General features: G+C 43.2%; 2 protein-coding genes across 5 annotated transcripts in view; both read right to left on the bottom strand.

Annotated features, from left to right (window-relative positions):
* LOC118095633 (aldehyde oxidase 4) overlaps positions 1–11,996 on the bottom strand; it is a 61,620-nt gene extending 49,624 nt beyond the window's left edge. Inside the window, exons 1-7 of the mRNA XM_035136882.2 lie at positions 10,079–11,996; positions 8,570–8,627; positions 5,725–5,821; positions 4,445–4,553; positions 3,250–3,376; positions 1,721–1,782; positions 27–143 (exon numbers count right to left, since the gene is read on the bottom strand). Coding sequence (XP_034992773.2) covers positions 27–143; positions 1,721–1,782; positions 3,250–3,376; positions 4,445–4,553; positions 5,725–5,821; positions 8,570–8,627; positions 10,079–10,132 — 624 coding nt within the window. The 5' untranslated portion in view covers positions 10,133–11,996. The remainder of the gene's footprint in view (positions 1–26; positions 144–1,720; positions 1,783–3,249; positions 3,377–4,444; positions 4,554–5,724; positions 5,822–8,569; positions 8,628–10,078) is intronic.
* A 145-nt stretch (positions 11,997–12,141) lies between these two features.
* LOC118095602 (aldehyde oxidase) overlaps positions 12,142–16,803 on the bottom strand; it is a 56,949-nt gene continuing 52,287 nt past the window's right edge. For all 4 annotated transcript variants that reach the window (XM_035136851.2, XM_060281586.1, XM_060281593.1 and 1 more), the window contains 2 exons: positions 15,854–16,021; positions 12,142–15,578 (listed from right to left, as the gene is read on the bottom strand). In XM_035136851.2, the coding sequence (XP_034992742.2) occupies positions 15,525–15,578; positions 15,854–16,021 (222 nt within the window). In that variant the 3' untranslated portion in view covers positions 12,142–15,524. The remainder of the gene's footprint in view (positions 15,579–15,853; positions 16,022–16,803) is intronic.

Here is a 16,803-nt window from a genome sequence, read left to right as displayed (position 1 = left end):
GTGAGAATTAGAAAGTGGTCGCTTACCCGGTTTCCTTCTCTAGAACACGAGTGTTCCTCTTTCCCTTCTTTCTCTTTACCTTCTTTCTCTTTCCCATCTTTATCCATGCAACATTTCCCACTCCCTGCCAGTGGGCAGGATTCCTAAAGAAAAAATTCATTCAATAGTGCTACAGAGGGTTACCCCATTCCAAGCAATGCATATGAGTTTTTAAGGCTGCAAGGTGAAGCAAGCCATGTGGAACACAGCCAGATCCTTTATACTGGTATATTTATTTGTGGCATTTACACCCAGGCCTTTAGCCCCAAAGGTTATCAAGCGGCTTACAAAATACTAAGAGAACTTTTGGGGAAACATGCATAGGTTTGCACTTGTAAAATAGGTGTTTAGGTGTTTGTTGTATTTATAGTCTTACATTAATACCCTACCTTTCTTCCATCATGGAACCCAAGTGGCATCCTCATGGCTCTGAAGAAGTCTCTCAACCGAGCACTGAACAGATTCAGAACTGCTTAGCGACAGTAAAATGGTAGCTTCATGTGCCTTTAGAGCAGGCATAGGCAAACTCCGGCCCTCCAGAGGTTTGGGACTACAATTCCCATAATCCCTAGCTAACAGGACCAGTGGTCAGGGATGATGGGAATTATAGTCCCAAACCTCTGGAGGGCCGGAGTTTGCCTATGCCTGCTTTAGACCATATCCTGGAATGCGCTCTCTCTCTCTCTCTCTCTCTCTCTCTCTCTCTCTCTCTCTCTCTCTCTCTCTCTCTCTCCCTCTCTCTCAACAGGTTATTGCCAGATTTCTCCCAGAAAGGGCAAATCCAGATTAACCAGGGATGAGATGAGGAGAGCCTGACAAGGACATTAGGTAGACTCTGAAAAGTGTGCACGAGGAGCACCAGCTCTACAAGATATACCCCTTTCTGGAAGCACTCTCCAACTCATGTTCTTCAGCAAGTGATACTCACTAAATACCATCCAGAGGCATGGTATTGGAGGTGATAGACAGCCATCACGACTAGCAACTATTGGTAACCTTACCCTCTGTGAATTTGCCTAATTCCCTCTTAAGGCCATCCAAGTTGGCATCCATCTCCACATATTGTGGAATTGTGTGAAGAGGGAATAATACACACTTTTCCTTAATCGTCCACCATTCAGCTTTGGGGGATGACTCTGGGAGACACAGAGAGAGCCCTGACCACTTAGACCAGCGTTTCTCAACCGCTGTTCCGCGGCACACTAGTGTGCCGCGAGACGCTGGCTGGTGTGCCGCGACGTGCGGCGACGAGAAGGGCGATTTGCATTGTCACGTGCCTGGCGGCCGCCAATAACCAACATTGACCCGCCGGAAAGCAAGATTTCACCTCCTCTTTCCCAAAGCTCGCTGCAAACGAGCCTGGCGGCCGCCAATACACAACACTGACCCGCCGGAAAGCAATATTTGGCAAGTGTTTCTTACAGTCATAATTATAATATAGGGCGGCACAGAGTTAATTTTTTTAACTTTTTTAATGGTGGTGTGCCTCGTGATTTTTTTCACGGAACAAGTGTGCCGTGGCCCAAAAAAGGTTGAGAAACACTGACTTAGACCAAGCAAAATTTTATATCCCTCATCATGACACTTTGGCGAAGGGTCAGAAGTGCCTCGTGCTTTTGTATATACCAACAAATAGCAATTTTAACACAGTGTTGTTTATTTTTCTATTTGTTTCCCTTACCGGAGAGAAAGCACTGAAGCTGTCAATTATAGGTCTGTATCCTGTGCAACGGCACAAGTTGCCTGGAAGGAACGGTCAGACACAGAGATAAATAGATCAAAGCTACAGTTTTGCAAGTCATCTGAACCTAGCACTTCAATTCAACTTGTGTAACAGAGATCAAGGGCAACTAACTTTGGCAGGGATTTGGTCAGGATTTGCATACAAAACTTAAATAAAATAATGTAGCCTTAAAGGGGGCAATATATATCTCTCTCTCTGTCTCTTGCATACACACTGCTTCTTTTCCTTATCCATGTACCTGAGGATATGTTGATCAAAATGTAATATTGTTATAAGTTTTAATTATTTGGTGGCATGCTTTTTGGGGCTGTTAAAACTTAAAATAAAGAACAAGAAGAAATAGTTAATGATACTTGGAGCCAGTAAATTTGCTCTTGTAGGGTGGTGGGCTCAATCTGGCCTGTTGTCTGCTAGTTAGCCTGGACCCGACTGATCCTTAAGCAAAATGCATGTGCATTTCAGAAATGGTCCTTCAGAGCACACAGGCACCAGGTGACACCAAACAACAGAGCAACACAAAAGTATATGGCAGGTATGTCCAACAGGTAGATCGTGATCTACCGGTAGATCACTGGATGTCTGTGGTAGATCACTGGTAGATCACTGGTTCCCCCCAAAGAAGCTCAACAACTTTGGCTCCCTTTAAAAATGCTCAACATTTTAGCCCTTCAGCCCCCCAAAACTTTTCCTCCCATCTCAGAAAAGCTCAACAACTCTGACCAGAACCCCTAAAAAATGGGCCGTCCTCCTTCCTAAAAAAATCTCAACAACTTTGACCTGAACCCCTAAAAACGGGGCTTTCCTCCTCCCTAAAAAAGCTTAACAACTTTGACCTGAAACCCCCCCCCCCAAAAAAAGGTGGTAGATCACTGCCAGTTTTTAACTCTGTGAGTAGATCACAGTCTCTTCAGAGTTGGGCACCCCTGGTATATGGTAAGTGTTCTGCAACTAACTAGGGATGGGTGAACCTGCCAATTTCAGTCCCACTCATTTTCTCATTTTCCCATTTTTCAGTGTTCTGCATTTAGGCATCGTAATTATTTTTTTTAAGTCCTCGTGAAAATTCATCAGCGCTTAAGCATGAATTTCTCCTAATATACCCATTTTTGCAAAGAAATTTTCCTGAATATAATGCATTTTTAAATGTTATTTTCACTTATACTGTATTTGCATTTTTATGCACACTTTACTCCAGTACATGCATTTTTGTACACACCACTTGACTGGTGAACTGCGTTCCAAAATTCAGAGAAGTGTTGAATTTCAAAAGATGGCTGTGTTTTGGTTTGTGCATTGTTTCAGAAAAAGTGCAGATTAGTAGGTAAGTTCTCCTTCAAATGTGAACTGATTTGACTTTCTCCCCCACCCCTACTCTTAACTAAGCAATTTTCCAAGACATTCAAATAAAAACAACTATTTAAAAAAATCAGTTTGGGGGGGGGGATATTTTGAGAAAGCCAGCCTACCATCCAGGCACGCAGTTATCTGATCCATGGTAGGTTCGGGGTTATTTCTTAAGAGCGAATACATAGACATCACCATCCCAGGAGTGCAGAAGCCACACTGGGAGCCGTGGCACTTTGCAAGCCTTTCCTGGAATGATAATACATATCTAAATGGATAGTCCATACAAAGAAACATTGGCTTCTAGAGTATCATCCTACTTTTCCTGATCTCCTTTGCCCTCTTATGAATTACTCAGTAAACAGTTACTAAAAAATGCATCCTGTGCCCAAATTCATGGCTGTAGCAAAGGGCAGAAGCAGCAGGAGAAGATTTGAAGTGTCAGTTGTAGCTTTTGTTCTTTGACATGGGGCACTCTGTCCTGGCTCCTGCTAACAAACTCTGCCCTATATCCCATTTAAATTTGCTGAATCAGAAGCATTAAGTCTCATTTAAAGGGGGTGGCACCATTTGACAGCAGCCTGCTATACAGGGATTAAGCAAAAGCTTCCCCCATCCTTCTATATCCATGCTAGCTGTAGCTAGCTGGCGACATTTTTGGAGGTGGGCCAGTGACCAAGCTGGCAACGTCCCAGACAGTCACGGGCCAAAAAGAAAAAGAAAGAAGTTCTGGAAATGGGTGATCCATTCTCAAAAGCTTGAGTCATAATTTGGCTCCGCTACTGACACCATGACAAGTAGTGTTACTACTACTACTACTAATAGGAAGAAGAAAGCAGTTCGGTTGCAATCTGTTTCAGATCCTGCCATACTCTTGGTGATGTCATTGACACCATAACAGGGTCCCAATCATTTCCCAAGTTCCATCACCTATTTTCTATTTTGGCTGCTGTGGTAGATATTATGGCAGCCGCAGGCTTCTTCTTCCTTCCCTTTTTTTGGCAGGAAAATGCAATTTCCCCAGGGTCGCTGGCACACATGCCAATGGAAGGAGGGTGGGAGGGAAGGAAGGCTGTAATGCTAACAGCTGGATAAGAGGAGTGGAGAGGGAAAAGTGATGTGTTTTAATTTGTTGGAACCCATCCAGAGTTAGCAGCTCTTCTCCAGATTGTCCAAACCCAATCTGGCCCAAGAAGAACAATGGGGCTGCAATGCTTGCCTTGGACTATAGACAAGCATTACAGGCCTCCAGATTTTTTATATATTCTGAAACTTGGGCAAAGTGAACTTGGACAACATCTCTTATTTTACTCTCACCTGAATGGGATGGAGCTTGGTTTTTGTAGTTCCAACTCCTTCCACGGTAGTTACTGCAGCGCCATACAACAGGCATAAAGGAAGTAGGCATGAGTTGGCTGGATAATGTCTTTGAAATGTGAAGGAGAATTTTGAGGAGTAAACCACGTTTTCCCAACTCACTAGGGTCATTTTTAGCCATGGATGGTCTCAGGGTAGCACAATCCAATATGCTGCACTGGACTGAACTCAAAATGGTCACTCCCCACCCCAGAACTACCCATTCTTTCCCAAACTGCATTCTCCATTAACCTATGTACTGTATATCAATCGAAAGGAGTGACAGTCAGGTAGAGCAGGTCCTCTTCAACCCTGGGTGCCCCTGGGTGTTAGTAGACTACAATTCCATTATCCTCAGTCAGCATGGATGATGGAAGTTCTAGTCCAACAACATCTAGGGGCCCAACACCCAAACTAAGGACCCTAAAGCCATGTGCACCCTTTAACTTTGAAGCACATTCAAAACACATTGTTTACCTCAAAGGATTCTGGGCACTGTAGTTTACCTCTCACAGAGTTGCAATTCACCACCGTCCTTAACAAACTACAGGGCCCAGAATTATTTGAGGGAAACAAGCAGAGCCGTCTCAAGCAGGTCGGGCACCCTGGCGCTGAGGCGCGGAGATCGCTCCGGCGCCCCTGCCCTCGCAGCACGACTTCGCCGCGAGTGACCCCCTGCCGGCCGGCGCCCTGGCGCCCCGCGCCACCGGGACTACACCTAGAGCCGGGCCTGAAAACAAGGTGCTTTGAATGGGTTTTAAAGGTGCGTACACAGGCAAAGTGCTGAGGAGGGACTGCAACCACCCCTCAAGAACTCGAGTGGGGGAACAGTTAGATTTTGTCCACGGCAGCAGCCTAGTTGAGCAGGGCCTTGATGCTCTGAGGAGAAAAATTCTGCCATGCAGGCCCCTTAACCCTTCATGGCCACCAATGCTCCTCTTCCCCTCAGAGTTTGCCCCTCATCACCCGCTGCTTTCTTCCCTGTCCTCTGTTGGTACCACTGTCAAGTCTGAAGCAAGTTAAAATGGAGGCAAAATGGAATCTGAAGCAAGTTAAAATGGAGGCAGACAGCCTCTAGGTATTCAGAAGGTCTTTTTTGCACATTTCTGACAGATGCTCCTCTCAGCCGTCAGATCAAACAACAATTCCTGGGATTATTTGTGGGAAAGCCATATTTTTTAATGACATCAAATTTTGGTGCAGTTATCTGCATGAAGCATCTTTCCCTTCCTTAAGGATACCGTATCTTCTTGGTGTCTGGGTTGTATGTCGATATCATCACTGTGCAAGCCCCGCAGCCTCCAATTCCACAGCCATACTTCGTTCCTGTGAGGCAGACTTGCAGTTATAGTGGAGGGTTAAGGAAAATAAGTGCTGACTCCTTGTTTAATATCTGAATGTCTGTCTGTCCCCGCATGACATTTTTCACATTACTTTTTATTTCCTTTATGGGGTGGAGGAGAAATGAAGAGAAGGCACTTTATCAAGATGGTGGCTAAGTTTGAGAAGGCTTTTTAAAAAAAACCCTCTACATTTTAATGAATATTTTTAATTTAACTTTTTATGTAGCCAGAGGCCTCATCTGCGCTACACATTTAAAGCAGTATTGTACCACTTTAAACTGTCACGGTTTCTACCAAAGGATCCTGAGAACTGTAGTTTGTTAAGGGTGATGAGAGTTATTAGGAGACTCCTATTTCCCTCAGAGAACTATAGTTCCCAAAGTGGGTTAACAATCCCTCTTCCCAGAGAATTGTAGTTTTTTGGGGGAAATAGGGGTCCCTTAATAGGAGTCTCAGCACTCTTAACAAACTACAGTTCCCGTGATTCTTTGGGGGAAGCCATGACTGGTTAAAGTGGCATGATCCTACTTCAAATGTATTGTGCAAATGGACTTACTTAGGAGTAAATATGCATAGAATTGTGCTGTAACTATTGCTCTGTTGTAGTTTCTACTGAAATACGTTTAAGAAAGGGTGCTCGGTTCACACATAATGTCAAACCATAATCAAAACATACCTCAGTTTGTAAGTCAACAACAAACCATAAACCGCGGTTTAATGTTATGTGCAAACCAGAAGTCCTTGCTTTTGAAAAGCCAAGAGGGAGAATGCAGTAGAGCTGTAGAGAATGCAGCATCAAAGAGATGCTCCTCCTCCTTGTGGAAGCCAATTTACCTTAGCTAGAGAAAGCATACATAGCAGGGCACCACCAGAATACCAGTAGGAAAATTGCAGATATTTTGCCCAAGTAGCTCATCCCTTGGAACTAGGGCCAGCCCTCCCATGCGGCAAACTGAAGCAGCTGCTTTGGGTGGCAGAATCCCACTTGGTGGCACCCCTGCAGGTGCCCTGCCTGACCTTGCTGGGGTCATGCGGTTGCGGCTGCGGCGGTAGCTTCCGGTGAGATCTTGTGAGTTTTCTGCAAGAGTTCTGCAAGATCTTGTGAAATCTTATGAGTGCTCTCTGGAAGCCACCACTACCACACAACCCTTGTAAGTGAGGCTACACAGCAGCTTCCCATTTCACCTAAGGGGGAGCAAGAGGATGGGATGCTCCTGCCTGGAACTATTTCCATTCATGGGTTAATTACTGAAAGTGTTAACACCTCTGCTTATTCTTACTTCTACTTCATGCTGATTTTCTGTGAACCACTGACTTAACAAGAAAAACAGGCTTGCTCCATTAAAATGTCTGACTGCAGAGATTAACCTCACTTTATAAATTGATTTTGCAATATTTTATGCCCCAGAGTGTTTCCAGGTCCTGCTAAAATATTATTTTCAAACTTTTCAATTATGGCCCCAAATATTAGGCCCCACAAATACCCCAGAGATGCATTTTAAATAAAAGGACACATTCTACTCATGTAAAAACACGCTGATTCCCAGACTGTCCGCAGGCCAGATTTAGAAGGCAATTGGGCCGGATCTGGCCCCTGGGCTTTAGTTTGCCTACCCATGCTCTAGACAGATTAATAAAACAAAAAACATTAGAGGGATGGACATTCTAGCAGCTGAACTTTGTGATTCCACACTTTATCTTGAACACTAAGTTTTAGTAAGCTTCTAGTGCTAAAATATCTATTTAATCTTTCCAATGCATGTAAAATTGAATTGTGGAATAGGATGCTTCTAGACTAGGACTTGTAAAAAATACCCTAAGAAACGTGTTGTCAAAGTATAAGATTTTTTCACAGAAAATGTAACTTTAGCATGAGTTTGCGTAGCTGGTTGTACAATGGATAGTAGAAAAGGATATATTCTACATACAGTGTCCAGCATATTCAAAGAACATCCATAATGGCTATCATTTCTGGGGATGTTTAAATATCTGCCCTTGACAAAAGCTGAGGGGGAAATGTTCAGTCGGGCTAACATAAAGGCCCTGTGTTGGGCTGGAATTATTAATTTTGAGATATAGGTGACCCTGTTATCTGTTGTATTTAAACCACAGAACTTGGGGGAGCAAATTATATTTACAGCTGACTCGAGGTTTTGTTTTTTAATGTCCCTTAATCTGGTTTGAATATTGCGATATATTGCTCACTTGAATTATACCTGGGTTCCAAGTCAATACCAATAGATCTGATTTTGCTATGTAAGAGTTGGAACCATCTGGATTTATAAGAGTCCCTAAGTAAGTCAGATTGCAGATTTGAAGGTTGGCAACAAAAATGGCAATGCAACCAGTATTTTATAGTGCTAGTTCTATACCTACCCTGTTTCTCATATTTTAAGACATACCCATAAAATAAGCCATAGCAGGATTTTTAAGCATTCAAGGAATATAAGCCATACCCCGAAAATAAGACATAGTGATAGGCACAGCAGCAATGCCGGCTGCGGCAGGAGGAGGAAAAAAATAAGACATCCCTTGAAAATAAGCCATAGTGTGTTTTTTTGAGGAAAAAATAAATATAAGACATGTCTTATAATATGAGAAACACGGTATAACTATACCTAGTTCTGCACACATCATCTTCTGCACACACTTGATTGAACTTGGGAGCCCCAGGATACATCTCAATAAACTTTTCAAATCGGTAACAGAATAGTTATGCAACGCAAGAGCTTTAAAAGGATACGCCCCTTTCTCAGGTAATTAAGCAGCAGTTCTTCAGGATCGGCACTTTTCTCTATCACCTGCATTAGAAAGGAAAGGGAGAGACTAGAGAAACCTAAAAATACACCTTGCTTAAGAGGATTACCTACGCTTTTGATGAGAGGAATTAATATCACATGCTGTTTTTCTTCAGTTTCTCTTATTCACATACAACAATGCAGGTCTTATCAAAGCACAGGGAAATAGGAACGCAAGTTCAGCTACTTGGGTTGGTGGCATTCCAGGCATTTACTCTGCATCTAGAGTGCTCCCATCGCATCTTTTGAAATATTGATTTATGCCTTGATTTATGACGGGAACCATTTTGGGGAGAACTTGGATACTGAAGAAACTTCAAAAATATTTGGAATCCAAATCCTTCTCCCTTATTTGCATTTAGTTTTATTTGGATCCAGCATATAAGGTTTGTAATTTTTTTTCTTTTTTCTCTTTTGGAAGCTCTGCTTAACTATGATGTATTTGTAGAGGAGGAGAACAAAGCAGAAGAGTAATAAAATACATGAATGGATGAATGCCGTTATGAATTTGTGGGTGCCAGACACCTGTAATTCCTGGATCCAGGAAGTGTGAGAATTTAATCTAGCCTTGTAACCACTTTTAAACACTGCCAATTTCAATAGGACAATTTCAAATGTGCTTAACTCTCTCCCACTGAAATCAAAGTGCCTCTTTTATAGTTAACTAGACTTATAGTTGAAAGTATACAAAGCACAATTAGTGCATGCAGTTTTCTTCCTATTTGAAATAACTGCAGAATTCAAGTTGCTAAGAAACATGACACATGTATTTTAATCATTTCCTCGTCCTCTCTGGGTGAAATATCTGTAAATATGCAGATGTTTTATTGTCTTTGTTCTCAAGTGGAGAAAACACGAGAAAGTAAACACATGGGTGCATTTTAAGCGTTAAATTGCACGCATACCTCTCTCTTTTTTTAGCAGGAAGGGATATTAATGTTATTTGATTATATTTCATTAGGGAACCTTTCATTGAATGTCCTTTTTATTTCAGATTGTTGTAGGGCACTCACAGTGAACTCTTGTCGTATTTTCATTTTTTAAAGTTTGGCGATATGGTATTGCAACCGATTACTATAGCTTATAGCTATAATAATAGCTTAATCCATTTCCAACAGCATAGCTCTGTCAGCTGTTGCTCCATCCTCATTCATTTTCATAAGACCTAGGCATTCAAACACTAGAGGAAGTTTCTGCAAAGTTTAATTTAGTAATGTGAAATAAACATAGTTGACAACTCCAGTCAATGATGGTCAATGAGACAGAGAAAGAAAGTCCTAACTTGTAAACAATGACGTTGAAATGACAGAAGATTGCAGGGGAAAGATGTGTAATTTGTAAGGTCATGAATAACATCTAGAGAACATTTCAAATATTCTTTGTAGATACAAGAATGTGCCCCTTGTCCTCCCCCCCTTTTAAAAACACACTAAAGTACTAAAAGAAATCCTTACCTTCCTTCCGTTCACAAAAAAAATGAGCTCATCCGATTGTTGGGGATTAGCCATTCTGCCATATGAAAGCACACCTTGAAAGTTGTCAGATATTAAGCACCAGGAGAAAAAAAAAGATTCTACAGTTGCTTCCACCACCACTTTGGTCTGTGTTGCCCAGAACCGAGCAACAAATTATATAGGCGAAGAGGAGGAGCCAGAGTGGCTCTAATCATGAATTTAATGGATGGTGGTAATAAATTAAGGTTTCTTGCAGGTGGCAGATGCTTTTGTATCTAAGGTTTTGTTTTAGAAAAGCAAAAGAACTGGTTGACACAGAAACCATTGTAAACCTCCTAAGCGAGTATGCCATTCTGTACTGGTCTCCCTTTTCAATTGAATAGGGCACTGAAAGGTCAAAAGAGGAGGTGCCAGCGGAATTTCAGAGGGAAAGGAGCTCGAAAAGTGGAGTGCCACTAACGAGAAGGCTCTTCCCTCACATTGCCATAGAAGTGGGGCTTACCTAAGGATGGCAAGACTGGCAGATCTTGACAATGTGCAAGTCAGTACAGGAACAGGAATTCTGTCAGGTGTCCAGGCCCCAAACTGTATAGGCTTTTTAAGCCAATGCAAGTAACTTGAAGCAAGCAAGCAGCGAGTGCAGTTCTTTCAGAATTGTTTGCGGAAGGTCATACCGATGAAAAGCCTACCTGCTGCATTCTTCATACTGTTCTGCAATGGCACCTCCACACAGAACACATTACAGTAGATCAGACTTGAAGTTACCCATGTGTGAATCACCGGTCCAGGAATGGCCAAAGCTGGAGAACCAGTACCAAGCACGCTTGGTACGTATAGGTAGCTAGTGCAATTCTAAAAAAGTGTTTGCAGCAGGCCACTCCCAAGTTGAGGCCTAGCAGCTACATTCTGCACTAATTATAGCTTCTGAATCTACTTCAAGGACAGTCCACACAGAGTACATTACAATTTTCCAATCCGAAGGTTAACAGCCAGAGCCGTAGGTTATTTTGCACCCCTGGCAGAACCGACCCGATTCCGCCCCCTAGCCATGAACAAATTAGCTCTTCTTTATGCCTCTCCTCCAACACCCCCCCTTCACCTTGTAGTGAATTCTTTTTTTGTAATGAGTTCTGATTGAAGGACACCAAGATGGGGAAGGCTGACCTAGATGACGGTATACTGTATAGCCGTCTCCCCACTTACGCGTGGGTTACGTTCCGGGGCTCTGCCTGCATAAGTGAAATTGCATAAAGTGGGGAGCACCCCACTTTAATAGGGAGAAGGGCATGGGAGCCAACTCCTTGGGGCCAAGGTTGCTTCACACCCCCCAAAAAATATTTGAGGGCCCCCCTCCCAGTTAATGGCCATTGTCAATCAAATAGTGTCCATGTGCTTCATCTTGTGGTCAATTATACAGGGCGGGGCTTACCTGCCCCCCCCCAATATATTTTATTCAAGTTGGCACCCTTGAGGGAGGGAGTGACTCCGGAGTAGGTAAGCTTTGAAGTTGGTGTGGGCCCTCTTCCTTGTCCTGCTTGGCCGCAGGCAGGGAGTGCTAGCTGGACAGGGTGCTGGCCAGCGGAGGGTCTTGGAAGCTGATTTTGTGCGCCCCCTTGCCTGCGCCCCTGGCAGGGGCTCACCTTACCACCCCCTAGCTATGGCCCTGTTACCAGCAGTGTTTGGATCACTGTGTCAAGGCTCTCCATGTCCAGGGATGGCAATAGCTGGCAAATCAGCCAGAGATAGTAAAAGGCACTGCTTGTGGAAGCCACTTGAACCTCCAAAGACAGCTCTAGGAGCATCTCCAGGTTATGCACCTGTTCCTTCAAAGGCAGTGCAACCCTGTCCAGAACAGCTAGCCTCCCCAATTCTTTGACTTGAAACTACCTATCCATGTTGAGTAGTTCCTGGGATTATAGCCACAGTAGGATCAAGGTTGACCGAGATGGGAAAAGGTATCAACATTACATATTTCATTCCTCCTCCGAAACATTTGACTCTATAACCACCCTCTGCTTAACACGCCAAACACTTGTGGGCGGTTTCAAGTAAAAGATCAAAAATGGAAGCTTACAAAGTTTATTTAGGTAATAGGACTCCGAGGTACATCTGTCCACACTAAAACAGAATGGGACTTTTTGTTCAACAGAAATGAATACCAACAGTTGTTGTGATCACATAACATTAACAAGCTTGATTAAACCAGCAAACTTTTCCCAGACTTAGGGTACTTACAGATGACCAGGTTATCATTCATTTTGATTTGTTTGCACGAAATTTATTGAGGTTATACACGATTAATTGATACTGATTTGTGTGGAAATTCTAGTACATCACATCAAGCAATTGTAACCCTACATTTTCCAGTGCATCTTCCCAACACTTTCCTTGCTACAAGAAGCGCCATTTAGAGGGAGGAGGGTTTGTTGCACAAGAGTACCAAATACACTTTAATTTCCCAACCCAAATTTGCTACATGCAATCGAATTCCCCCTGCAAAATAGCAAGTCAGGAAGTAGAATACCTTACATGCAACCATGCCAACAGATTTTTGCATTTTTCTACCAATATTACAATTTTTCTTTGCACAGAAATGCTAGTCTCTCATTAAAAAAACACAGGAAGAGCCTGCTGGATGAGGCCAATGGCCCACCTAGTCCAGCACCCTGTTCTCACAGAGGCCAACCAGATACCTGCGGGAAGCACACAAGCAGGATCCAAGCACAAGAGCCCTCTCTCCTTCTGTGGTTTCCGGCAATGGGTATTCAAAATAATACTGCTTCTGACCATACAGACAGAGCACAAGTCTATTCTCCATTTGTTCAATCCTCTTTTAAAGGTTTCCAAGTTGGTGGCTATCACTGCCTTTTACGGGAGTGAGTTCCAGAGTTTAACTATGCGTGAGGTACTTCAATGAACATCGTTGAATGTCCATGACTTCTAGTGTTATGAGGGAGAAAATATTTTATCAATCCAATTTCTCCATGCCACGCCTAGTTTTATAAAATTCTATCATGTCACTACTTACTTGCCTTCTCTCTAAACGAAAAAGTCCAAAATGCTTTCCTCAAAGGAAAGTTGCTGCAGTTCCTTGATCATTCTGATTGCCTTTTCTGAACCTTCTCCAACTCTCATCCTGTGCATCACCAGTTTTTCCTGCTCTTCTAAACAAGTTTCAAAAAGGTGTGAAATTATATCACAGCACTTGTGCACTTAGGCTGCTTTCAGACAGGTACTTATTGATGGGTGTTCCTTGTGCAGTTTTTTGCACAATGTCATTGGCATCAAAATGCTAGACTGTATATTCTTCCCCCTTTAACCTGCATTTACCCTTCTGGGGGGAGGGGCCTCCCTATTTAAAAAAATCCAAAACTGTTGACAACAACCCAACTGTGATTTCTGAACAACCTATTTACAACATTAAGTCCCCGCCCAGAAGCCCTCTGTAAGATTTAGTTCTGCTTTGGGTGAACAAACAAAAAAAGGGAGGTGCCACCAATCATAGAATCTTTCCTCCAGCTTTATCATACATAGCACAATTTGCCCAACGTCCTCGCATCGTTACACTGTGTGCTTCCTGGCGGCCCACACCAGCCAATCCTGTGAAGCAAGGAAAGGCACATCAAAATACAGGACAAGTTGTACCAGATGGCACGGAGGGGAAAACTCACAACGCTGCCATTTTCATATTGATCCAAGGTGCATGCAACGGTGTAGGTGCAATTGCACATACACAGCATTGGTTAAGTGAAATGCAAAACCCAGGCCTGAAGTTTCACCAGGAAAAAGAATGTGAGGACAAGGACTGTGAGTGTCAGCAGAGATGGAGAACGTGGGGTCTCCAAGATATGGTTGGACTTCCAACCATATGGTATGGGGGCATTTGGAGTCCAATAACATTTGGAGGGGTACCAATCCTGGATCTCTGGGAATCCTAGTAACTGCCATTCCCTTAGCTGGAATGAGTGCAACTAGAGTCTTCTTCCTCTTCCTCCCATTAAATTCTTTGCCATTCTATCACCCATGAGCACGGCAGGGATTTTTTTTTTTAAAAAAATTATATTGCACATCTCTAATTCAACTTGTTGAGAAACTTCTGAAAATAAATTAAAGTGCGGTAAAGTGCAAGCCAAGTGATTCAGTCTTCCTGGCAAAGCTACACACGAGAGTAACAAGGTAAGTGTGAAGCAATATTACTTGCAGGCTTCATTACTCGTGCACCTGCATACTTAATCAATTTTAACCCATGCTATAGTTAAAAAAGGTATGATAACAAACCACATAATCAAACAACAGATCACTCCTCAAATTATTTCCTTTGCCTTTCAAGAAATAACCTGTGTGCTAGCCTTAGGAAGTGGAATATGCATCTTTTAATGTGCATGGTTTTTATTGCCTAGTGCTTGATATTCTGGAAATACAGCTTATCTTACACAACACAACCATCACAGGAGATAATGCATGCACCAGACGGCTAAGATGCACAAAGGGACTCTTCCTGGCACCTTGTACCTTTTAACAGTCAGCAGTCATTAAGCAATGCTGTCTCACACCCTGAGGATGTTGTCTGATGCCCCACGCAATCTATCATGCAAACCACTACACAGTAGATTTCCTAAAGCCAAAACCAGCTCAAGATTTATTTTACCACAGACCTTGTTCAAAGTAAATAAAATGTATCAAAGTAGGCAGGTGCTTAGTGGCAGCCAATCCTGGCATGTGGGAACAAGGAAACACACAGCATAATGAGATGAGGAGGATGCAAGGCAAGTTCGGCTACCATCAGCCTTCGCCAACCCAAGTCCCTTCAGCTCCAGCCATTACAGCCAATGGTCAGGAGTGATGGGAGATGTACTCCAAAGCATCTCAGGCTCACTATGTCAGGGAAGGCTGAATTAGATATTGCCTGAAGTTGGGGAAACTGTACATGATTGCTGTGTCTAGTAGTCAGCACATGTTTTTCTGTGACATTTAGTAATACCTTCAAAACTGAGGGAAAGAGGTGTGAAAGAGGCAGAAGACTGATGGAAAGGTGGCTAGAGGTTGTAGGAAACTTATTAGCTAGAAAAAAGGAGGGGATGGTGAAATAGGACCCTGGGAGAGGAGGGAGAGTAGACAGGCAAATGGGTTAGGGAGGCAGGAGACCCATGGAACTGCTGAAGGGGGCTCCAGGAAAGAGATGGAGTACGTTAGCACTAGGAACCTAGCAAGGCAGATAAAAACAACCACCAAATGGTTAGGCCTTTAACTGTAGCTGCCTAGTACCAAAAAGTGTGAAAATGGTAGGAGACTCTCATGTAAACGAATATGAAGCCTGCAATATAATTCCCCACAAGAAAGCAACTACTGAACTAAAATGAAATGCATTTGTTGATAAAGCACTGGAAGATGTTGACTTGAAGCAGTTAGCACTTCATGGCACTTTCTGCACATTCCTGGTTCTTCTTCAAAGGGAGATGTCCCATGAAACAGTGGACTTAGTTTTTTCATCCTTTGGGATCTAGAAAAATGAATAAATAGTAAACGGAACGATCAGTCTCGAAGAGTCATTGCTACGGCTTGCTGCTAAATCAGTTTGGATTTCTGTGAAACTGATTCAACAATACCTGAAGGCAACGAGAGGAAGTCACTGGAGGCACAAAAGATTTAAGGTGCCATTAAGGACAGACCAGAAGACGCTACACCCTGATTTTTAATTTAAGAGTAACCTATTCCTCATCCTGACAGTCGCAAGAGAAAGAAGAATTAGGCACCAGATGCATTCAAAATCTTTACCATCTCAGTAAATTGGTCATCACACGCCATTCGCACTCGTTCAGGAGTCAAGGGGCTGTTCAACACAAAGTCTGCTGGCAATCCCCTTTCCTTCCTGGCAGCAGCCACTGCATCCCATATTGCAAAGAAAACAGAGCTCCCCAAGAAAAGTGCCGCTTCACCAAGGCCCTGCCAAAAGCAGAGACAAAAGCAATGAAATCATCTTGAGGCATTAGCAAGTATTTCACATCAAGAACCTTTCAGGGAGCATCTCTGTCTGTACATGAAATGAGTTTTGTTTTCTCAGTGTGGGAACAAGACCCAGCATCTGAAACACTCTTAAGAGCTTGGTGGCTTCAGCCTTTGTGCAGGCAGACCTCACATGAGCCAGCACCTTCATGTGGCTGATGTGAGAAGCCACAAGAACCTACTGCATAACACCCATGATGAATAATACACTTCTTGCCCTCCCTGTGCTCAGGGCCAGCTCCAAGCTTGAGGGACCCTTCACGATGGGGCCACTAGTGGGCTTCCTGATTCAGTATGTGATGAGTGGATGTTCCAGTCTCATTCTCTGTCCTTCCACTTATTTCCCACTAAGCTCCAAGGGTGGTAGGTGGCTCTGACTTACTGAGAAGGAGGAAGGGCAGTGATGGTAGCAGAAGTAACAGCACTCCTCAAATCAGTACTGGGTGGCTCATTAATGTCCACAGTGTCACAACTGCAACAGTGCCCACCTGTTGCTCATCTGTGGAGCTGTGGAAAAGGAGACAGCAGTACCTCTAACAAGGGTCTCAGAACCTCAAGGGTTCTGAGAATGGTGACTGCAAACTCTGAGTTATTTTAGAAAGGTTTTTAACCTATTCTGAGTGGTTGCTTTTTTTAAAAAAAAATTGAAAGCATGAGTTTATATCCACAAGTGTACACATGCAGCTTTTTAAAGACTAACCAAAATGAAAACAATGTGAGGC

The sequence above is a fragment of the Zootoca vivipara genome, chromosome 1, assembly GCF_963506605.1.
Source record: "Zootoca vivipara chromosome 1, rZooViv1.1, whole genome shotgun sequence".
In the NCBI taxonomy this organism is placed as follows: Eukaryota; Metazoa; Chordata; class Lepidosauria; order Squamata; family Lacertidae; genus Zootoca; species Zootoca vivipara.
This window is presented reverse-complemented; position numbering and strand designations above follow the sequence as displayed.